At 39.4% G+C, this 23591-nt stretch overlaps 2 protein-coding genes across 11 annotated transcripts in view; one reads left to right on the forward strand and one right to left on the reverse strand.

The window, feature by feature from the left end:
• IL6ST (interleukin 6 cytokine family signal transducer) overlaps positions 1-7407 on the forward strand; it is a 52197-nt gene extending 44790 nt beyond the window's left edge. The window contains exons 13-16 of the mRNA XM_042447828.1: positions 292-432; positions 1152-1248; positions 1971-2052; positions 3148-7407. Of these exons, the coding sequence (XP_042303762.1) occupies positions 292-432; positions 1152-1248; positions 1971-2052; positions 3148-3852 (1025 nt within the window). The 3' untranslated portion in view covers positions 3853-7407. The remainder of the gene's footprint in view (positions 1-291; positions 433-1151; positions 1249-1970; positions 2053-3147) is intronic.
• Positions 7408-7930: 523 nt separating this feature from the next.
• IL31RA (interleukin 31 receptor A) overlaps positions 7931-23591 on the reverse strand; it is a 55143-nt gene continuing 39482 nt past the window's right edge. For 6 of the 10 annotated variants that reach the window (XM_042453767.1, XM_042453764.1, XM_042453762.1 and 3 more), the window contains 5 exons: positions 23308-23457; positions 16410-16550; positions 14193-14286; positions 13096-13168; positions 7931-10625 (listed from right to left, as the gene is read on the reverse strand). In XM_042453767.1, the coding sequence (XP_042309701.1) occupies positions 10146-10625; positions 13096-13168; positions 14193-14286; positions 16410-16550; positions 23308-23457 (938 nt within the window). In that variant the 3' untranslated portion in view covers positions 7931-10145. Of the gene's footprint in view, positions 10626-12852; positions 12907-13095; positions 13169-14192; positions 14287-16409; positions 16551-23307; positions 23458-23591 lie in introns of those variants that run through there. The other 4 variants (XM_042453766.1, XM_042453763.1, XM_042453765.1 and 1 more) reach the window with 4 other exon arrangements.

Below are 23591 nucleotides of genomic sequence, written 5' to 3' on the forward strand. Positions count from 1 at the left end.
AAGTTTTACAGAGTGGTGTCTTGAACTTCCTAATGTCATAGTCTTTATTTTAGTGATATTGTTATTACAGATAACTTTGATTAAATTAATAGAATAATAAATCCAGGTTGACATATCTCAAAATCTTACAAGGTCAGCAGGTAATCTTTCTGTTTGAATTATGAAAATTTGAATTTTTGGTACATGGGACTTTTTCAGTTTGTTTTTGTTTTTTTTAAGATACTGTGTTAAAAGAGGTGTTTACAAAATTGGAATAACAAATGTAATTAAGGGGAAAATTTTCCATTCTAGTTGTGAAAGTGAACTCTTCCAAAACCGAGTATCCGCTGTCTTCCTTGTCAAGTGATACATTATACATGGTACAGATGGCAGCGTACACTGAAAAAGGAGGAAGAAGTGGCCCTGCTTTTACATTTACTACAAATAAATTTGGTAAGTGTTTTATACATGTTCAGTTTTTGAAAGACATGATTGATCAACTCAGTATTTTCCATGGTTATTCTTTTTTAAAGAAATAGCAAAAATAGAACATGATCACAGAAATTTTAAATTAATCCATATTATAAAATGTTTTGTCACTTCTGCCATTTGTAATATGCTTATTATCTGCACATATTCAAGAAGGCTTTTTCAGTGGATGCTATTAGATCTTCTTTGAGGGCCTTCTCCTATCCTTGTAAATCCTCTTTCTAAGGACGGTCTGTCTCCTCACAGTGACTGTGTTCCATGGGTAGGATAATTTCCTTTTGAGAAACAGGCTACTGACTTGTTTTGCTCTGTGTTTAACTTGACCGTTTGTTTTTTTCATGTGATCATACCAGTTTTTTATGTTGCTATGTTTTTACTTACTTTATGTGGGAATTTTTTTGTGATAAATGTTTATGGAAACATGAGATGTGCAAATAATAAATATAAACATAGATTATTTGCTTGCATATTATTGCCATCATTTGGCACTTAAAATGTTTATCAATCAAAAGTTCGTCTTTATTACAGCCATAGACTAGCACAGGTAAAAAGAGATTAGGATGATCTTATGTAGCAGAATTGCTACTTGATAGATTTGAAATGTTTCAAAATGAGTTAATGCAAAGCATACAATTTTCAAGGATTGCTTCAGAAAAGTAATTTATTTCTGTGTTTTCTTTTAGGGGAAGGAGAAATAGAAGCAATAGTTGTCCCTGTGTGTCTAGCGTCCCTACTGTTTACTCTTTTGGGTGTACTTGTTTGTTTCAGCAAACGAGATATGTAAGTATACTTTGTATATTGTATAATAGGCTGCATAAATTCTGAAAGGCAGTAAATAAAGGGTTTAGAGTTTCACTTGATCATATACAGCAAAAGCTGAAGGTTATTAAATGGCAAAGCAGACAATTTTGTTTGTTTGTTTGTTTGTATCCCACCTTTCTCCCAAAGTGGGACCCAAGGCAGCTAACATACATAAAACACAACAATTAAAATTGTACAATTAAAATCATAAAAATATAAAAATTACAAATATAAAATTTAAAACACATAAAGTTAAAATTAACTTCAGGTTCCATTATTAAGTCAGTGGGGTCACTAGGATTGGTGCAGTAACTCATGGTGTCATGTCTCCATTGACCTCCTCCCATACCACACTATACAGACTCTTTAGTAATGTTTTTGTACTAAAGTTTCTCATAAATAATAATTCCCATATATCACTGGGAACTATTACCATAAATATGGTAATAGTTGTGACACAAAGAACTAGCAACATTCAAATTATACCTTTAAATTACAGTATCATACAAACGACCTCCATGTATTTACATGTCCATAGTTGAATGTGGTTAAAGTTAAAATTTGATGTTTTTAAAGAAAGTTTTAGAAGATTTTTTTAAATTGTATTTTTTTATGTCAGATGATCAGCAATAAATAAACATGCAGAGAATTTTTGCTACATTCCTGTGATCATGGTTCATTTATTTTCTGTCTTTTGCCAGCATCAAAAAACACATTTGGCCTAATGTACCTGATCCTTCAAAGAGTGTAATTGCTCAGTGGTCACCACAAACACCATCCAAGGTAAAAGAAATAAAAAACAATGTTTTCCTCTGAAATTTTATATTCCTGTTGTAACTGCATCAAACAGTGGGTTGGATCCAGAGGTTATTACTACCTATAGGGATCACTCCTTGAGCAGACTACTATAGAGAGATCTTGTAGCACCTTTGAGACTAACTAAAGAAAAGAGTTGGCAGTATGAGCATTCGTAGACTTAAGTCTACTTCCTCAGATGTGTTTGGTCTATAGACTAACATGGCTATATCTTCAACTTATGAGCAGAATTATGCTCAAAACAGTGCTGTGGCAAAATTTCTGGCACTACTCCACTAATGGCTCCCTAATGGCCCAGAGTGGGTTTTAAGAGGACATAGAAGATACCATGGAAAGGGAGGAAATTGGCAAAAATGCCCTTCTTGTTCTGCCAGCATTAATGCTCTACTGGATTATAAGGCTTCCTCAGACCAAGACTCCTTTGTTTGCAGAAGGCAAGATCTGAGTCCAAGCCCAGAGAGTTGATGGTATAGAAAAATAAAAGCAATGCTGTCATATAAGTTGTGTGGTAGAGATTTGGTTCGAAGCACCAGTATGTAAGAAAAATATTTTTGTGATTTCTGAGTGGAAAGAATATGGCATGTTGAATAGACGCAACTTTAATGTACAGAAACATTTTGGACTTACACAATGAATAATGCAAATATGATAGAACCCTCTTAAATAAACTTTTAAAGTGAAATGGCTCTTTCCTTAACAATATATTGAGGTTATCCTAGATTTAGAATCAAAGTGTCAAGTAAGGACTGATAGTAAGAGCTGTTCAACAGTGGAACGCACTGCTTTGTGGTGGAGTGCCCTTCTTTGGAGGTTTTAAACAGAGGCTGGCCATTTCTCAGGGGTTCTTTGTGAGTTCCTGCATGGCAGGGGATTGGACTGGATGGCCCTTGAGGTTTCTTCTAGCTCTGTGGTTCTGTGATTCAAAGGCCCATATTAATTTACATTATAGGAAGCTTGTATTCCTATAAGAAATGATGAGTACATGGCAAGGACAACACAATACTGATGTTAGTTTATTTAAAATAAAGATGCATCTTAATGTGTTGTTTTGTTTCGTTTTAGCATTTTAATTCCAAAGAGCAGATCTATCCCGAAGGGGGCTGTACTGATGTCAGCATTGTTGAAATTGAAGCTGACAAGAAATCTCTTTCTGAGCCTGATTTGAAGCCATTTGACATGCTTAAAAAGGAGAAAAATGCCTCAGAAGGCCACAGCAGCGGTATAGGAGGATCATCTTGCATGTCTTCTCCTCGGCAGAGTGTTTCTGACAGTGATGAAGGGGAACCTACTCAGAACACTTCCAGCACTGTTCAGTATTCAACCGTAGTGCCCAGTGGTTACCGGGATCAGATACCTGCTGTGCAAGTCTTTTCCAGGTCTGAGTCTACCCAGCCTCTGCTAGACTCAGAAGAAAGGCCAGAGGACCAGCAAGTGCTGGGAAGTGACAACTCAACACCAAGGCATCACTATTTCAAACAGAATGCTAATTGGAATGATGCGGTCCCTGAGGGGTCTCACTTTGACAAAGTAACACAGATTTCTCCAATAAATGAAGAAGATACCACTGGGCATCAGGCCTCACAAACATGTCACTCTGGCCCAGAGAGAGATGAACAGGGGGCTGCCTTAGCAGGAGTTTTCCACCCAAGCCCAGAGGGACCATCTGTGCAGCTTGAAGCCATGAGAATAAATATAGTGACTGATGATGAGATGCCAAAGTCTTATCTACCACAGACTGTAAGACAGGGTGGCTACATGCCCCAGTGAAAAGGAAAGACTGTCCCCTGGTAGGCCTTCCTCAGATACTGTTGCATCACTGGTTCTGATCGGTTAAACTGATGTTTCTGAATCTTGCCTCAGATTTATTTGTGGAAGAAAATGGGTATGGAAATCTTAAACAGGCATTTCCAGACATTCTTAATGAAATATTTCTTCAAGCACTACATTTTGTTCACCTTCCTCATGCCCTTCTGTTTTGTTCTGGGACATCCTACTTCATTTTAAGATGGAATGGAAGGCAGTCCTCATTCTGTTGCAGACATAAAGAAGATGACTGACTGTGAATACCTCCTTTCACATAGACTATGAAAACATTACATAATTTAATTTTGAATGTTCTGTTTTCTTTAGGTTAATGTTAATTTTCAAAAATAAAAATGCAGTACTTTTATGGTGAATGGATTACCTTAAAAATCATCCAGAGACCAACCCCTCTGTCCTTCTGTGGCCAAACATAATGGCTTAAGGCAGAATTTAAATCTTAAGACTATGGTCTAAGACGTTCCCTGACTGTCTGCAAAGGCTTCTTTCCTTTGAAGGGGGATCACCTCCTCAGGGTGCTCTATTTGTCATTAAAGAACTATAAACCAATGGAGTAGAATATTTCTCCTCTCTTTGGACTCAAGACTGCTTCAAAACGGTATTAATAAACTGAATGCCAGTATTTTATGCCTTTCCTATCTTGCAGTTGGAGCCAATTCTACTCAAATTTAAATATGATATTTAGAATTCAAACCTGTAAAGTACCCAGAAAATCTGTATGTGCACTTTTTTTCTTTTACTACTTGGTCATGGTCTCTGTGAATCAAACAAATGGGTCTTTGTACCTGCAGGAGCAGGAACAGGGTTCCCATCAAAACTGCTTTGCTTCAAAGGGTCCCAAAGGAGATGCTATGCAGGCACAAACAACCATTCATGTGCATTCATAGATGACCACTCAAAGAACCACAATGACAGGTAAGCCTGTTCTTTTACCAGATGAGCCTTGGGTCAAGTAACTATATCCTCATTAATATTGGATAACAGAATTATAGGGCAAACATATTATGGGTAGATATTTGTTGGTCTGTTACTGAATGGCAATACCAGATACGTGTATTCCCTGCAGTCATTATGAATACCTTGTGTAGTGTAAGGAAGCAGTGTGGTCACTAAGAAGAGGACACCAAGAAGAATTGCAATTTTGCTACTTCACATAGAGAAATGCTTTTGCTGAAGACATTTTTGTGAACCTTAAAAATCATCTGGGACAGTTGAACCTCACTTGCAAGTTGACTGAATGTTTCACTTTTTACGTATTAATACGTTGAGGCTTGTTCTAAAGAAATCCAGAAACACTACAACTGTTTGACAAGAAATAACGTTTTATTTGATTCTTTCTCAACAATTTAACAATGTGAAACTCTAATATTTTAAAGTCTCAGTGGCTAGAAAATGATCATGATTCTAGAGTTGTGATGCCTAGTCAGTAAGCTGTCAGCTCAGGGGGTAGCTGTAAATAATTCAAATATTTCCAAAGGTTCAGCTATGTTCATGAGTAAATATAAGAATTTGTGCCATTCGAGTTCTTCTCCTGCCTAGATATACTACTACTTACATGTCAGTACTACAAGTCTCAATAATACCACTTGCATGTTTTCTAATATTTTCATCTGGGTGCTTAGAAGTGTAATGAATGCTAACATATGTTCTGGTTTGGCTGTTCCTCAAAAACAACTTTTCAAGTTTGCCTTCTGTTTGCTGGAGTTTCTGATCTTTATGCAAAGTTTACATAGTTAAGCCTCTATAAAATATTATTCATTAAGAGACTTTTCTAGCACAGGCCCTGATAAAATAAATGGACGCTGCTTAGTGGCAAATCAACAAAACCAAGTTCAATTGTGGCCTTAATGTAATGGACTATCTGCTTTAACAGAGAATCTTTTTGGCAAAATATGTTTGTCTTGTCACTTGTTTTGATAACTAACTCTAAAGTGAGAGAGCTGCATGATAAATGTTTCCAAACAAAATTAGCATCACATGCATTGGAAGCCATGCTGTCCATTCTATATATTCAGAGCATTTTGAAAGATGGTTTTGCAATCAGCAAATTACATTTTAATGTGATTTTCTGTGAACGTCAAATTTTCTACCTTGTAGCAAGCTTAAACAAATTTTAAAAAATCAGGTTTATACAAATAAAAAAACTTAATATTGACCGTCAGCTAAGCTTCTCATCTAGTGGCAGTGCTATGGAAGCTTTGTGCTGAGTACTTTTTTAAAGAAATGTGACATGTCTCTGTAATATCTTCCCCTGGCAATTTAGCTTGTCTCAAAATTCTGTGCACTTCTGTTTGCCTTATCAATTGAAATGTATATTATCTCGAATTATTACGAAGTAGTGTTGCTTGCCATTTATTCATGCTAAGTGTCTTATTTATTGACAATGCGGGAGGTAATGGATGTTTTTTATCAGCTCAAGAAGGTGAAAATCTACAGTGCAAAACCTATACTTATCTAGATGGAAGGAACTGCTGTTGATTTTAGTGACACTTGTATGTAAGTTGAATATAAGATTGAATCCTTAACGTTGCAATCAGTAAGAACGCACATTTCAGTAAACATGCCATGATTTCATTTTGAGCTCTAATGGTTACTGCATTTTGGCCTCTCAAGAATTATCTGGACTGAAACAATTCCAAATTACATTTTGTTGTGTATAAGAGGTAAAAATGAGATATACTTGAGTGTTGCTTCAGGAGGAACCCGTGTTTACGTCTTGCCTTTTTAAAATTCCTATCCGTGACTTCACCATGTTGCCTCCCTCCAAAAGGTGGGGAGAAGGATCCCCTAAAGGAGAACAGGAATGTTAAAAGCAAAGCTGCATTGACGTTTTAGAATCTTTCTTCTGTGGTCATTGAGTTTGTTTTGTCAGATGAGAAACCAAATCTTTCAGATGTCAATATATACATTATAGATTAATGGAAAGTTGCTGAACAGAAGTTTATTGTAAATTAGTAGGTTGTTCAGTTCCTAGAAAACAATGAACAATGGGGCTGTAATAGTACATTTATGATGGTAAAACAGCAGTGGCCTGATGAGCAAATGATTTGTTGGAAGTTATGAGTTACAATTGACACGTAAATATCAAATATTGATGGTTTCTAGCACTGAAATACCTTGATATTACAAATACCTCACTAGATGGAGTAAAAAATTTGGCTCAGTGATATTGTGTCCTTCAGATCACAATTAAGGAAAACAACATAGGGCTAGTCAATGATGGTTGCAGATTGCCTGTGGATCAAATCCATTAGTGGTATCTTTATTACTATTTTTGAAGTATATGGGATGACAGTTCATGATAGCAGAGAGGAAGGGATCAACAAAATAAAGTTTGGCAATACTGGAGAATCACTGTGGGAAACACAGTTGATGACAACAATATATCATAGCATCTTTGTGAAATGAGTGAAAACACAATACATGCTTCAAAAATTTAAAGATTCCTTTGATTGGTTCAAAAGCCAGTTTCTGAATAATAAAAATCTACCTATTTTGTCAGCCTCAGGCCTGTTCCTTTGCAAACTGTTTGTATGTTCCATATTTCTTCTCTGTAATGAGAAAGCTACAGTGATGGAGCTGCTTTTACAAACAATTTCAAGTGACAATGCAAAACCACAAAGTAGAATAGTTCTTTGTTTTTGAACCATGAAATCAATCAGTGTTATCAAAGGCCCCATACAGACAGGCCCAAATAAAGCTGCTTCGAGTCACTTTGGAGGTATGCTGTTTCTTTTCTTTTTTTAACCATTTAAATCATGTTTATTTTTTTCCATATATATATATATATATATATATATATATATATATATTGCATTTTTAATACATTTGTACAATTGAAAGATAAACATTCAAAAGTTTGTTGATGGGGAAAAGCATATCTCTGTAAGTACATTGAAGAAAACAGAGAAGAGAAAATGCAGAGGTATGCTGTTTCAATGATGCATGCATGCATCCTAAGAGTTTGGAAGCCATGCCAAAGCCACGAGCCAGTCTTAAGGACTGGAGTGCAGCTTTGGTGCAGCTTCCGGACTCTTAGGACGCATGCATCATTGAAAGAGTATACCTCCAAAGTGACCTGAAGCAGCTTTATTTGGGCCTGTCTGTATGGAGCCAAAAATAGGTTTTCAATTTTAAAAAGAAAATTACCTAGATACTGTAACAAAATTATATTCATGGGTCATTTTGAATATTTTACATTTCAGAGTAGTTCATATTGGAGCAATGAATGACTTCAAGCCAACCATAGTTTAAATTAGAATAGAATAGAAACAGATAGTCACAGGATTGTGGAAGTTATAGTCTAACAACTAGAAGGTGAAAGGTTTCCTTAATCCTTATATTTTATACAGCCTGATTATAAACATGTTTATTTAGAGAATCATAAAAGGATGGCTGTCTTTGGTCTAAATGAGATTGCTTAATTTAATCCAAGTAAAAACATTAACACTTTTATGAATTTCAAATATGTTTGAACAATGGGTTAAAAAATATGATGTGGCTTCTCTTAAGAGTAGAAAATATATTGACACCCACCACGCATGCTTGAGTACAAAACACACTGCAAAAATAATCCAGTTTGGGACCGCTTTAACTGCCCTGGCTCAATGCTAGGAAATCTTGAGAACTGTAGTTCTGTGAGACATTTAGCCTTCTCTGTCAGAGAGCTCTGGTACCACAATAAACCATAATTTGCACTGCCGTTGGAAACAACATAACCTGAGGTCCCTGCAGATTTTGCCCCCCCCCCTCCCAAAAAAAAAGATATGAAGAGCCAACTGTACCATGTCCTATTTGGATGACACAAAGAACAATAGTCAGAAAACTAAGTAAAAGGTTTTTGGAGGGAGGGGGAATTAAAAGAAAATCTCAGTTGCATATCTGCAGCTACTACATTAGAACTCCTGTTCATATAGTAGGCTATGAGTGATTCTGCCAGGCAAAACGTTGGATAGAGGAGTTTGTGGGTGCCCAATTTTTTCCTTTGAAATGGTGGTTGATTGTCCCTGGTTTTCCAAGAAAAGGGTTCTTTGAGAAGGTTTGATGTGGCAGTGAAACTAAGACCCGAAACAGATGGTCCAAAAGGACCACGGCGGGACCATGCCAGTGCCATTTGTGCCAGGGCCACGGCAACCGCATGTGCCCAATCCAGGCCACCGCCAGGGTCCTGAACCAGACTGCAGAAATGAGCAGGTTCTTGCCACTCCTTTTTGGCCTAGTTATTTGGTGATGGCACAATGTTGGCATAGTTTCTGGGTGCATTCAGGACATGGATCATGTTAACACTACACCCCAAACACAGCTGGAAACCACATTATTTGGCCCGTCTGTTTTGGGCCCAAGATGCAGGTCCGACTTCTACAATAATAGTGTACTGGAGGGACCGTGTACACTTACTTGCAAAGACAATATCAGTGCAACAAAGGAAAAAAGTCATTTTAGTTATGATTAAAACTGCACTCCCAAACAGTTATGCTGCACAAACTACTTGGGATAACTGCCAGTTGAGCCAGCAATGTCAGAGGCATTGCTTAGAAAAGTACAGGGACTCTCTCAACCCTAGCTGCATGGGCAGGAGGAAATGCATCACAGGTAATATTAACAAAGCTTCCCATTTTTTGAAAAAAAAAATACATGCTTCCAAATTCTCAAAGAGGTGGGTAATTGGGCCACATTTTCAGACCCAGGAAATAACCAGAAGCTGAATTCTAGGTCACTTGCTGAAATAAAAGACTTCTGGGCCTAAAATTGCCAGTGGGGGGGGGGGGGGGAGAGAGTTGGGGGTATCTGAAGAAGAAAAAAATTAGGGGAGGAATGACTTTACAATTATATGCTATAGTCCAGGGTTAGAAATCATAGGACTCTTATTTTTGGCTATACTAGCTAGGACCGCTGGGAGTTACAATCCAATACGTGAAAAGCACAATTTCTACCCCACTGTGGCCAATGAAAAGTTGTTTAATAACAAGTCCGTTAAGGTACCAATCAGCTTTTCCTGCAAGAAAAATGCAATTACATTATTCACCTGTATTTGGCTAGCTTTCTACTTAAATTTGCTTCCTCCCACCCCAGCACTCCCAGTAGTTTTAAAAGCAGAAAGGAACTGCAGGAGTTTCAAAGAGCAGATCAAAAGGTAAATATTCAAAAAGGCAGTCATTTTTTTTCCTAACAGTTATATACAAGTAGCACAGACAGTGTGCAAGACTTCATTTTGAAACTGCTTGAAACAAAACAGTTTATTAATGCTTTGGGAGTAATGTAAATGTATCTAGTGCTACATAAGGTTGCTCAGTGCTATTTGGCAGACAAGAGGTCATGGGAACAGGCTGAGTGTTAGTTCCTTCTATATTTTGGACTAGGTTTTCAGAAAGTATGAACTCTCTTGTGGGGACTGAGTTTTTCAAATAGGGGTTGAATTCCTTCAAATATGGCTGATCTTGAACTTCCTGGTTGTCATAACAATTCCCTTTCATATCAGGAAGAGTGGGATTCCTGAAATCATGTTCAGGATAGAATGTTGGTGGATGTGCTTCATGTTCTTCATTCCACAAAGTGTCTTTGCTGCCAACCATAACTTCTGTAGCATCATCTGTCTCATTGAGGCAGTCTTCAGAATTCGTAAACTCAAATTCATTTTGCTCCTTGCTACAAGGTTGTACTTCTGAAATAATGATGTGTGTTTCATCCGCAGAAGGCGATTTTCTCAAGGGTACTGGCTGCTGCAAGTGGGAAAAAGAAACAGTAGAGTCTATATGGGGAGTAATTAACCTGCTTTTTAATATTTAGCAATTTAAAAAATCCTTGCTTGTCACTTCAGATGAGTACATTTCTGAGCTTCGTAGTGACATGAAAGTGTAAAGTGCCCTATTAATTCTTTTGTCTAGTGGAATTCATGGCTAGAATCCTGTTGGTGAAATGTTGAGTTTCTTTTTTACATTGCAGAAGGAGGTATCTTGCACAGTCCTCAACATGCACAAGAGCTGCCAAAGTATTTTCAGATGCAGCTCCATCCTCACCAGCTCCCATCATGAGCAGGAGTGTGCCCAGATACATTCCAGCTGCCCTTATGCTCAGGTTGGAAGTTGCTTCTTTTGTCCAAGTAGACAAGTGAAGACAGAATGTAAGTTGCACTCCCACAGCTGGTAGGTAGCTGAGGGAATGAGGTGTATCTATGTAACTCCATGGTCCCTGTTGCATGCCCAAGCAAGAATGAAGAAAGACAGTAACCTCTGCCCTCGCCCCAGACAAAAACATCAGTCCACAGCTGGAAATGTGCACTCTTCCTGCAGGTTTATCAGATTACAGCCCATGTGTGCAAAATGACTAGTGTGTCGTAACAAAATCTTTCCATCCATTAGCCTTGCAACATTAGTAGTAAAATGCTTTTTTAAACTGTTTATAAAAGTGCTGCTTCTGTTTCCTGGGTATCAGTATTACGTAAACAAAAAAGCAAAGGCTTTTTTTCAGTCATGTGTCTGTTCTGACTTTTATTCTATGAAAAGTGATTCTTGCAACATTTCTTAACGTTTTCAATCTACTGGAGGTCTAAAGCCACCAGTGTGCCTTATAGAACAAATACATATTAAGGAAGAGATACCCAAAAGTTGTTTGTTGGAGTTGTACCCATTGCTGGCAGAAGGACATGAGTGGTGGAGGAGCTATCATGATATAGATGAGAAAGGGAAGCAATCCAAATCAAATCTCATTGACTCCTCCATTGATTAAATGCCTGTACTGCAGCCACTCACTCACAAACCATAAGACTGCGAGTTTATACCAACCAGGGCTCAGGCTCAACTCAGGTTTGCATCCTTCCGACGTCGTTAAAATGAGTACCTAGCTTGTTGGGGGCAATTAGCTTACAGTTACAAACCACTTAGAGACAGCTTAGGTGGCATGAAGCGGTATATAAATGAAGCTACTATTGCTATTGCTTCTCCTACACTTGCATTTAAGTTTTCCTCCCATCCACTGCTATTTGCCCAGCCAGCTGAGCAAGTAAATCATGCAGCAATCTGCTTTCTGCATACATTTGCTAATCATTCATTCACATCTCTATGGAAATTATCAGATGGGGGAAAATTGGGGGGGGAGAGCATACTCCTAGCAAAGTCACACAATTGTGCTGAAGATTTTCAGACACATTGTGCTTATTTAGGACTTCCCTGTGAATGGTTTGTTGCTGGAGCATTCCTGGATCTTCATGGGTTAAGTAGTGAATAAGCACAATGTGTCTGAAAATCTTCAATGCAATTGTGCAACTTTGCCAGGAGTATGCTTTTTACTCTCAGCTCCCCCACATCCCGTCTGATAATCTCCTAAGAAAGCAAGTGATCTGGCTGCCATGACCATCAAGAACTGCAGCTAACACTCTTTCATCCTTTCCATGCATGAGAAGGCAGGCAGTTGAGGGGGAAAGTAATGAAAGGGTGTTGGTTCAGTGGGGATATTGCTTGCAGGTGGGCCCAATACTACTGCTGCCACCTAGAGGGAGAAAAGATACAGATGGTGATAGTTGCTGGAAGTACTTAACAAATATCAGAAAAGAGCAGTTCTAGAAAGAGTCGAACTACGGCCTTCTCAGAATCATAGAGTTGGAAGACATCCCAAATGCGATCCAGTCCAACCCCCTGCCATACAGGAAACACAATCAAAGCACTCCTGACAAATGATCATCTAGCCTCTGTTTAAAAACTTCCAAAGAAGGAGATCCAAGAGAGAGCATGTTCCACTGTCAAACAGCTCTTACTGTCACAAAGTTCTTCCTAACGTTGCAGTGGAATCTCTTTTCCTGCAGTTTGTATCCATTGCTCCATGTCCTACTCTCTGGAGCAGCAGAAAACAAGCTTGCTCTATCCTCAATATGACAGACTGAACATATCCAGCTCCCTAAGTCTCTCCTCATAGGATATGGTTTGCTGTTCCACAGCTAGTCATTAATGCTACGTAAGAAAAGCTTCTTCATCTTGCCAGTCTCCCTCCAAAGTGCCAAGAGGAAGCCTGAAAAGGAAAACAGATGAGAGGAAAGAGGCAAGGATTGCCCTTGCCCCAATATCTCACAGGATCCCACTGTCTCCATTATCAATAGCACAGTGCTCAACCACTGGATACACTGATGTTTATGTTTATTTAAACATACATTCTTTTCATAAGTTTTCTTTGTTTGCTCAAAAATAAATCTGTTCTTACCTGGTCCATGGTAACAACTGTTGCCATAATGTGGGGGTGAGGTATTTTAGGCCAGAGAGCATCTTTTAACCTGCTGAAACAAAAATATTTAGCCACAAAAGACAACAGAATAGAACTCTGGTAAGAAAGGACTAGTGCATCTATTGAATTGTTCATAAATTAAAATGTATCATTGAATTACATTTATATTGGAAAGGGAAAAAGTAACTCTTAACTGTACACCATACTTCATTTAAATTTAAATCTAATGCCTCCACTAAATGCACTGCCAGACTGAAGTTGAAAAATGCCATTGAAGATTTTACTGTAACTTCTCCGTCCCTATCCTTCTTTTGAGCTTGAGAGATAGAAAAGATCTGAATTAATTTTTGAAAACCCAGTTTTTCACCAAACCCATCACAAACCCTTTTACTTTTTTCCATACCCTTATTTGTATCTTACTGATTCCCTGCTGGATTTCTCAACACAATCCAGCACTAAATACTGTAGTTCCCCAATCCCGTGGGACTAAAAAAAGCAAGCAGTTCTACAAAATTTCAGGAGAACTAGCTGGGAAATGTAAAATTTGTTGTCGCACTATCTCCAACTTAATTAGTAGCCTTATTTGGAATTAGGTTCACAGTAAATTCCAACTTAACTCCATCACTTTTGTTTTAAAAAAATATTAAATTGTTTGTTTTTGTTAGAAAATATTTATCTTAATTAGTCACATAGTTTCTATCAATGTGTGAAGTATTTGCTGATATGTGAAATTTTTAATAAATTAAAAGAAATTGTTCTACATACTTCAGGACAGTACTTGGAGCAATGTTTTTATTTATGTATCTTGTCACAAATTCCAATTCTGGTACGCTCTTTCAAGTCAGCTCTAAGCTCAGTAAGAACTTCCGCTTTTTCATTCTGATAATTTTTCAGAAACATATTCATGTAACAACATATTGTGCAATTCTGTACAAATCCCATTAAATTAGGTTGACAGGGGTTGTCACCAGTAAGGGAGTATAGAAAATTTAGCAAATATGTTTAAACTATGCTTGTATATAACCAATGATGCACTTTCATTCCAAAAACAAACATGCATTTTAAAATGTACTCACATATGTCTTTTTACAGCCCCCAATATGCCAATAATTAGGAGGCACAGCATGAACATTCCAACAACGACATTTATAAGAATAATATCTACCACACCTGAAGGAGAGGCAGGAGAAAGGAAAACATCACTTCAAAAATCAAAATATTTTAAAGACCTCAAATATTAAATAACTCATACTTTCACTGAATAAATGTCACCGAAATCAGATCTGAGTTCAGGTGGAACAACAAAATGGCAGTCAGAGATACCTCTCTCGGATGTCACCCAGCAACCACTAGGATGCAGCAGGAACAGAGCTGGAGAAGGTCTTTCCACTAGCTCAGCTGAGAATGCTAGCTTCATCAGTTTGCCTCTTCCCCAACTCTCATCAAGCTTCAGCAGAAGCAAGGAGCATTGCTTCTCTGTCATGTCAACTAAGTACAGTACTGCAATTTCTGGCTCTCCCTCTCCTTGAACTATTTCAGCTGTTAGTGACGAGAAAACCAACAACTTCCAGCTAGACTGCAGCCATTATAATATTTGTTGTTGTTGTTAGCTGCCCTTGAGTCAGCCCTGATTCATGGTAACCCTTTGATGAGAGCTCTCCAAGCCCCTCTATCCTCTATTGCTCTACTTGTCCTGTAGATTCATGCCTCTGAATCTAGTCAATGGCTGTGTGGTCTTCTTTTTCTATTGCCCTCGATCCATCTGTACACCACTATGATAATTGTGGAATAGCGGTCTATAAATAAAACATTATTATTATTATTATTATTATTATTATTATTATTATTATTATCTAGCATTAGTGTCTTTTTGAGTTACTCATGCCTTCTCATGATGTCGCCAAAGTACAATAGTCTCAGTTTCATCATCTTGGCTTCCAGAGAGAGTTCAAGGACCCATTTGTTTGTCTTTTTGGCTGTCCACAGTATCCTCAACACTCTTCTTCAGCACCACATCTCAAATGAATTGATTTTCCTCCTGTCTGCTTGGTGATGAGGAATATAATGGCTTGGATGATTCTGACTTTAGTGCTCAGTTGTATGTCTTTACTCTTTAGGATTGTATCTAGTTCTTTCACAGCTGCCTTTCCTATCCCTAGTCATCTTATTTCTTGGCTGCAATCTCCATTCTGATCAATGTTTAATCCTAGGTAGGGCAACTCTTTAACTATTATAATTTATTCTTCCATGGTCATTATTTTTGTTTTCTTTATATTCAGCATTAGGCCTGCCTTTGCACTTGCATCTTTGACTTCTGTAATAATTGTTCCAAGTGGCAAAAAGTGAAATTGGTATAAACAAGGAACACAGATATGCCAACTGAATTGCTACAGTGCACACAGACAGAATCAGCGCTAGTGCTAACTAAAATATGTCAACAAATATGAAAACAAAACCATGGTCAAAAGACAGGAAGAGATCAATATTTATCCCAATGTAGAAAAAAAGAGACATAAAAGACTGCAGCAGTTATAGGACAATGCATTAATGTCCTACACAAGCAAAATTCTGCTCAAAATTCTGCAGCAGAGACTACAAGGAGAGAGAAATCCTAGTAGCGCAAGCAGGGTTCAGAAGAGGCACTAGGGACCACATTGCAAACATATGATGGCTAATGGAGCACACAAAGGAATAAAAAAAAATCACCATGTGCTTAATAGTCTATAGTAAAGCATTTGACTGCATACAGTAGATCATGGAAAGCTATAGATGGCTCTAGAGGATATGGGTGTGCCACTAGATCCGATAGTCCTGATGAGAAATCTTCAGTCATGACAAGCAGCTACCATCAGAACAGAATTCAGAAAAACAGACTGATTCCAAATTGGCAACGGGGTCAGGCAAGGATGCATTCTCTCACCATACTTGTTCAAATTGTATGCAGAAAACATCCTAAGAACAGCAGTCAGAAGAAGGAGGAGTGAAGATGGGAGGAAGTAACACCAACAATCTAAGAAATGCAAATAATTATAATGTTACAGCTGTGTCAACATTAAAAACTGGTAACAGTGGTCTCCCCACTTCTTCCTCATTCCTTCTTGTTTTCTGTTGTGTGTTTGTGGAGTTTTTTTTCCAGGTTGTACAACAGAAGGCAGACACTGTCTTGCTATTACTACTCTATAATCTTCTCTGTGAACTTTTCTGTTCACAGAACAGGATATAAATGCTTCACAAAAGACACACATCAAAAAGTAATAAATAAATAGAGATATTATTTGCACAAAATAGCATACTCAATTTGCTGGTGATGAATGTGGTTGCTGTTCCGTTTTTTCCGCCGGCAATGGTGCTTGCCATAACGTGAGCTGTGTACTTGGTATTAGCTTGCAATAACTTAAATCGGTATTGTAGAACACTGAAATCCACAGTTTCTCCTAGCAAGAAAGAAATGTAGGGTTTAGTAGAGATCTCTTCTTGTGATATTATTCATTTACTGCAAGCCTGACAATTCTCCAAGAGCCATATGAAAGGAAACAAATCCAAACTGAGTAGAAGGACATCTAACAGAGCCAGGACACTAGGAGACCAGAATCTGAATCCCTGCTTGGCCACAGAAACCCATGGTATGACCTTTGGCATGTCACACTTTCTAAGCCTTAGAGGAAGGCAAGAAAATCCATTATAGGTTTGCCACCACGTCAGAAATAACGAACGCATGCAACAGCAGGACATCCAAAATGCTACATCTCAAAACCAGAGGAAAACAATGCAGCATATGACACAATGGAAAATTAAAAATATATCCCTCCAGTTGTGAGATTATTCCTCACCACTGGCTATGTCGCCTAGTGCTGATGAGAGCTGTAGTCCTCCAACATTTGGCAGGTCATACAGTGCCCATCCATGCCTTAGGAACAGCTTTGCAGTGTAGTTTAGACTTCAAAGGAGGAAATAATTTCAAGTATGGAGAAGGGATAGAGGACATTTTTCCATTTAAATTTTCCAGGCATCCCCTTGCTTCATTATCTAAATAGGATGGATTCCCAAACCCAAGTATTTTATGAATCCAGTTCTAAAGAGTAAGAAAATGTATCCGTTTGTCATTCTTTCTGAATTGTCCTTCTGTAAAGCAAGGGTTTTTGGGGAGGGTTTTTCGAAAAACTTTCCATCTTGTATTCTTTGATCCCAGTCCACCTCCCACTAGAGTCTTACTGGAAAATGAGTGTGCCCATCTCTTCTCCCTGTCTTCCATTTTCCTTTCTCTCTTTCTACCAATACACTAACATTCTGCTTCTCATGGCTATATATTTAAATTATATAACACAGCCATATCTTTAAATTCTACCACTATGGAAAGCACCAGATTTAGCTGAATGAAGTGGAAATCCATCAACCTCTTCAAGAAACTTGCCCAGATACAGAGAGATAACTTCTTTCTCAACAAGTGCAAACAACGGGATGTTGTTCCTAAGGACCAATGTGTGAGGAGCCCTTTGCAAACTACGTACCATGTAGAGCCCATGGGTTCTACTCAAGCTGACTGGGTATGCAGTAGCCAACATTCCTTTTCAGTTTTCTTCACTTAAACACTTGCACTCCTGTTTGTCCCTGGCTTCCGCTCCACCATAAGCATCTGAAGAAGTAGACTAAAGTCTAAGGAAGCTCATGGTACAAACATCTTTATTTTCTTTTTTTTTCATTTAGTCTCAAGGATGCTACAAATCTTTATACATATTAATTCTACAGACTAACGTGGCTATATTTTTAAATTCTGCTTCTCAGTCACTCTTAACTCTAAAGTTAACCTCAAGCCATCTACAGCTCTTTTTCAAGTGTGTTCCCCACTTAAGTGGGATGAACTGCCACCAGTACTCTGTAAGTCTGGAAGATGACAGTTCCAGTCCAATATTCCAGTCTTATGAGTCACTGCATGGTTGCAGTACACAGCAGCCAGAACAAAGCAGCTAGCACAGAGCCCATGGTTGCAATCTGTCCCACTGTGCAGGAAGGAGGAGGAGGAGCACTGGCTACAATATAGTATAGATCTTGCTGACTCTCCTTCCCATTACCAGGAACAGGAATGGAAATTAGCCATGGCTGGCTAAGACAAATGCTAAATCACTGCAAGCAATGTCATGCCTGATTATTTACATACAGAGAGAAAAGCCATGCAGATGACACCAAATTAAGAGGAGTAGCTAATACACCAGAGGACAGGATCAAAATTCAAAATGACCTCAATAGACTAGAAAGCTGGGCCAAAGCTAACAAAATGAAATCCATCATGGAGAAATGTAAGGTACTGCACTTAGGGCAGAAAAATGAAATGCAGATATAGAATGGGAGACACCTGGATGAATGAAACTACGTGTGAAAGGGATCTAGGGCCTGTTACAGACTGCCAAAATAAAGCTGCTTCAGGTCTCTTTGGAGGTATGCTATTTAAATGATGCATGGGTCCTAAGAGTCCAGAAGTCATGCCAAAGCCACACTCCATTCCTAAGCACTGGAGTGCAGCTTTGGTGCAGCTTCCGGATTCTTAGGATGCATGCATCATTTAAACAGCATACCTCCAAAGAGACCCGAAGCAACTTTATTTTGGCAGTCTGTAACTGGCCATGGAGTCTAAGTAGACCACAAGTTGAACATGAGTCAACAGTGTGATGCGGCTGCTAAAAAGGCCAATGCAATTTTAGGCTGCATCAATAAAAGTATAGTGCCTAGATCAGGGGTCGGCAACCTGCGGCCCACGGGCCACATGCGGCCCGCCGAGCCGTTGGGACCAGCCCCAGCTCGGTCCTGCTGCCGATTGCCACCGCCAAAAGCCCCGTGGGGCCTTTGGCCTGTCACTGAAGCGCGCGTGGCTTCTAGCGCAGGTGCACGGGGAGGAGGAGGAGGAGGAGGAGGGAGGAAGGAGCAGGAGGAGGAGGGAGGATGGAAGGAAGGAAGAGGAGGGAGGAAGGAGGAGGAAGAGGAGGAGGACGAGGGAGGAAGGAAGGAGCAGGAAGAGGAGGAGGAGGAGGAAGAAGAAGAGGAGCAGGAGAAGGATTTCCATTCCATTTTTACAGGTCTGCTTTGTTTTAACGATGATGATGATGGTGATATTGATATGAGCCCGCTTCAGAAGCACGGCCAATGTAAATTGCTGTGATTTTTACAAACTCATGCGCAGTGAAGAAAAACCAAAGTCCCTTGACCAAGTAGTACACACTTCTGAGAAGTACACTTGGTGCAAGAACTGTGAAACCACCTTGACATGTTCAATATGCATAGCCATGTGAACCCATGTTCAGTGTGAAACCCAAAGAGTTTGGTTATGCAATAAGCCTCTGAAATATGCAAGAGGCCATCTTAAGTAAAGCCATGTTCAATGCCCAAATGTGCTGTTGAATGGGGGGGGGTGGGGGTTGCCAGCAGAAAGGGAAGTCCATTTCTGCCATTTGTCTAGGAATAATACCGAAATGTCCTCCATTTTGATCATGCCTAAGAAACATGCATTTATATTAACATTTTTTACTTATTGCTCCTGTGTATTCTTTCTTTTCTTCCAGCAGTATACTTTCCTTTTTACTCTCCTCCAGTTCCGACCTTTCCTTCTCTTTCCTTTCTCTGTTTTTTGCTTCTTCGTCTCTAAACCATCTGTTATAGAAGGTTCTTGCTTTTTCTGGGGTATCTATTTTCATTTGCTTTTGTTTCCACGTAAACGATATCCCCTCCAGGGGTTCCCATTTATATCTAATCTTCCTCTCCTGTAGTATTCTTGTTAGTACCGTATAATCCCTCCTTCTCCTCAACGTCTCCGTGGGGACATCTTTAAAGATTTTAATTTCTGCTCCGTCTATAGTTACTCTTTTCTCATAGCTTTCCTGTATAATCTTGTCTTTTATCCATTCCCTTATGAAATAGACCACGATATCCCTGGGTAGATTCCGGTTTCTTGCTGCCGTGGAATTTATTTGGAAGATTTTATCCACTTCTGCATCCACATAGTCTGTAGAAGTTTCTAATAGTTTAGCCTAAACTGGGATAATTTTATCATACAAGTTTTCATTAAATTGTTCTTTCAGCCCTCATATTTTAATACATTTTTCCCTGTCTTTAATTTCTTTCAGTCTCTGTAGGTTTATTTCATGTTTCTGTGTTTGTTCTAAATCTTTAGTAACTTTCTCTACTTTTTCCGTCCTCGCTTCTAGGTCCCCCATCCTTTTATTCATCATCTTTATATCTGTCATCATCCCTTTCATTGTCTCTTTCAAGTCATCAATATCTCTCTTAAAATCTCTTCTTAACTCGTCTCTTGAGTCCTTAATCTCCTGCCTTATATTTGTCTCAATTCTTTGTATTGCCTCAAGAACTTTTATATTTGGATCCGGTGCTTTTAATTCAATTGATGCTCTTCTTGTTATTGTTTGTTTTTGTTCTCCTTGTCCTTGCCCCTTCTTTTCTCTCTCTCTCTCTCTCCTTTGCCATCATTTCCCTCGTAGTCATCACTGTTGTTGTATATGTTTTACTCATAACTTTTCCCCTACATTTCCCCTCTTATCTCACTGTCTAAATGTCAGATTCCGTTATTTTAGGCCAGCAATATCCCTCCTTCCCACTGGGGGTCACTACCCCATTTTTATTACGCTATTTAAATTAGTGAAGTGGGCTATTTAATGCAGACGTATCTTCCTTATATCACAATTCCCAGAGCTCGCAGTTACCCTCCTTTCCTAACAGTGTCGCTGTTTCCTTTCTCTCCTATTATCTAATAAACGCCGTTTAAATGGGGGTAGGCTGTTATAATCCTCCTTTCCTACTGGCATCGCTGTTTCCCTATTGGCTCTTTTTTTTGTTAAACCCCACCTTCTTGCTACTTTATTTTCCCTTCCTTTACTCACTCGCTTCCCTTCCCCTGTTTCCTGCTTTCCACGCACTCTGCAGCCTTGAAAATGCCGAGCCAGCTTCCTAATATGGAGGTATTTCCCTTTACAATCTTTGTTTCTACGGGTATCCCTCGCACCAAAATATGGTTCTTTCCCCTTCGATTGGCTTCCCTTTTATGCCTCCCCTATTTTAATCAACACTGAGTCCCGCCTTTCCCTTTCTTTTACCAGTCTTCGTTCTCCCCCTCTTCCTTTGTCCGTCCGTTTTCATCTGCTTCTCCGTCCGGCTTTACAAAAGTATTTGTTGCTTTATCTCAGTTTATGTTCACCGTCTGCTTCTCGTCCTCGTTTTCGTCTGCTTCTCATCCTAGAAATTCACCGCTCTGTCTGCCTCTCGCCCTAGCTTTCTCCCCGTTTCTCCCTCTGGCTCCTTCGTCTGCTTCTCGTCCTCGTATCCGTCTGCTTCTCGTCCTGGCTTTTCCTCTCCGTCTGCTTCTCATCCTGGCTCTCCTCCCCGCTTCACACAACGCTCTTTTGTCTGTTTCTCTTCCTTGCTCCTCTCCCTCACCTCATCAATCCTTCCTGGTTTTTCTCCTCCACGTCTACTTCTCTTCCTGGATCACCTTAACTTTTCTCCCGATCTTCTTATCCTTATTATTCACTTTACTTCAACTCCCTCTCACTCTATTTTCTTCAGCCTTCAATTCCCCATAAATCAGTATTTTAGTCACATAATCTCGTCTTCATTAATACTGGTCTCTCTCCGTGGATTCCCCCTGGGTTCTGCAGTCCTCCGATGAAGTTTTACTCCTGGGGATCTTTAATTCCAAACCTTCATGCGCTTTTTGAATCTTCTTACCCTTACAGGGGTTTAAGTTGCGGAGTTTGCTGCTGCGGTCTTTCTAATATGGTTTCAGCCACCGCTCGCGGCCGCGGTTCACCCTCCATCCCCGGCGGTTTCTTTGGTTTCCCCCTGGAGATGCCAAGGGGAATCCAGCAGAATCCTCCAAAATGGGGACCCCGTCGGGCTCCGTCCGGATCCCCTTTATTGGGGGGATGCTAGCCTTCTTTCGCTGCCGAAAGTTGGTCTTGAAACTGGCTAAAAATCCGTGAGTGGGTGCCGCTTGTCACCTGCCTTTGTGACTTGCGACTCTCTTACTACTCCGCCATTCCCGGAAGTCTCATTAACATTTTTTAAAAATCATCAAATTTTTTCGCATGTCCTCCATTTTCAAAAAATGTGTCCTACATTTGAAAATGTTGTCCTATATTATTTTTATTTATTTGGCTCCCCCCCCCACCCGTTGGTCCTGGGGAACACCAACCCGGCCCCCGGCTCAAAAAGGTTGCCTACTCCTGGTCTAGATCAAGGGAAGTAATAGTGCCACTCTATTCTGCTTTGGTCAGGCTCCACCTGGAATATTGTATCCAGTTCTGGGCACCATAATTCAAAAAGGACACTGACAAACTGGAGCATGTCCAAAGGAGGGTGACTAAAATGGTGAAGGGCCTGGAAACCATGCCTTATGAGGAACGCTTTAGGGAGCTGGGTATGTTTAGCCTGGAGAAGAGAAGGTTAAGATGTGATATGATAGCCCTGTTTAAATATTTGAAGGAATGTCATATTGAGGAGGGAGCAAGCTTGTTTTCTGACGCTCCAGAGAACCAAAACAATGGATGCAAGCTACAGGAAAAGAGATTCTACCTAAACACTAGGAGGAACTTCCTGACAGTAAGGGCTGTTCAACAGTGGAACACACTCCCTTAGAGTGTAGTGGAGTCTCCTTCCTTAAAGATCTTTAAACAGAGGCTGGATGGCCATCTGTCAGGGATGCTTTGATTGAGAGTTCCTGCATGGCAGGGGTTTTACTGAATGGCCCTTGTGGTCTCTTCCAACTCTATGGTTTTATGTGTCTCATCATATCTGCTGTAAGAAAACAGAAAACATTTCACATGGAAATATACTACTAGAAGCTCATTGGGCTCTTGCAAGCCCCACAACTACTGTATATACTCATGTTTTAGTCAAATGTTAGTCAAACATTTGACTTGAAAAAATTGGGTCAATTTATCCATGGGTCAATGTATGTACTGTACCTTAACTTTTATCAAAATAGGGACCATCTCCTTCACTGAGGAGTGGTGAAAGGCAACAGATTAGTCCATCACCTAAAAGAAGCACTGACCGCTCTCCTCTCTCTGACACAGCATTGCTTTTGGCCTCTTTGAATGACTGGGTGTGAAAATAGAGGTGTGCTTTGGCATCATTTTCCTTTCCTTCATCCCTTATATCCTTTATTACATGCCTCTACGTTTTACTTACCAAATTCTTTTCCATCCTCAGCTTTATAAAATACAGTGTAGTTAGTGATGAAACCATTTCTCTTTGCTTCTGGTATTGCCTTCCATTTTATGGTAGCATGGTTTTTATCAATGTCCTCTACTTCTTCAGCTGTAGGACCTTCTGCTGGGACTAATCATATAAAGAAATGCAGGAGGGGGAAAAACCTTAACTATTTCAGAATGTCATTTACAGTGAACTTGTAGCAAAGCAGTTTCTCTTTAACTAGGGAAACCTTAATTGAACAATTCCTACCCATATCCTAC

Source organism: Sceloporus undulatus, chromosome 2 (genome assembly GCF_019175285.1).
Source record: "Sceloporus undulatus isolate JIND9_A2432 ecotype Alabama chromosome 2, SceUnd_v1.1, whole genome shotgun sequence".
Classification (NCBI taxonomy): Eukaryota; Metazoa; Chordata; class Lepidosauria; order Squamata; family Phrynosomatidae; genus Sceloporus; species Sceloporus undulatus.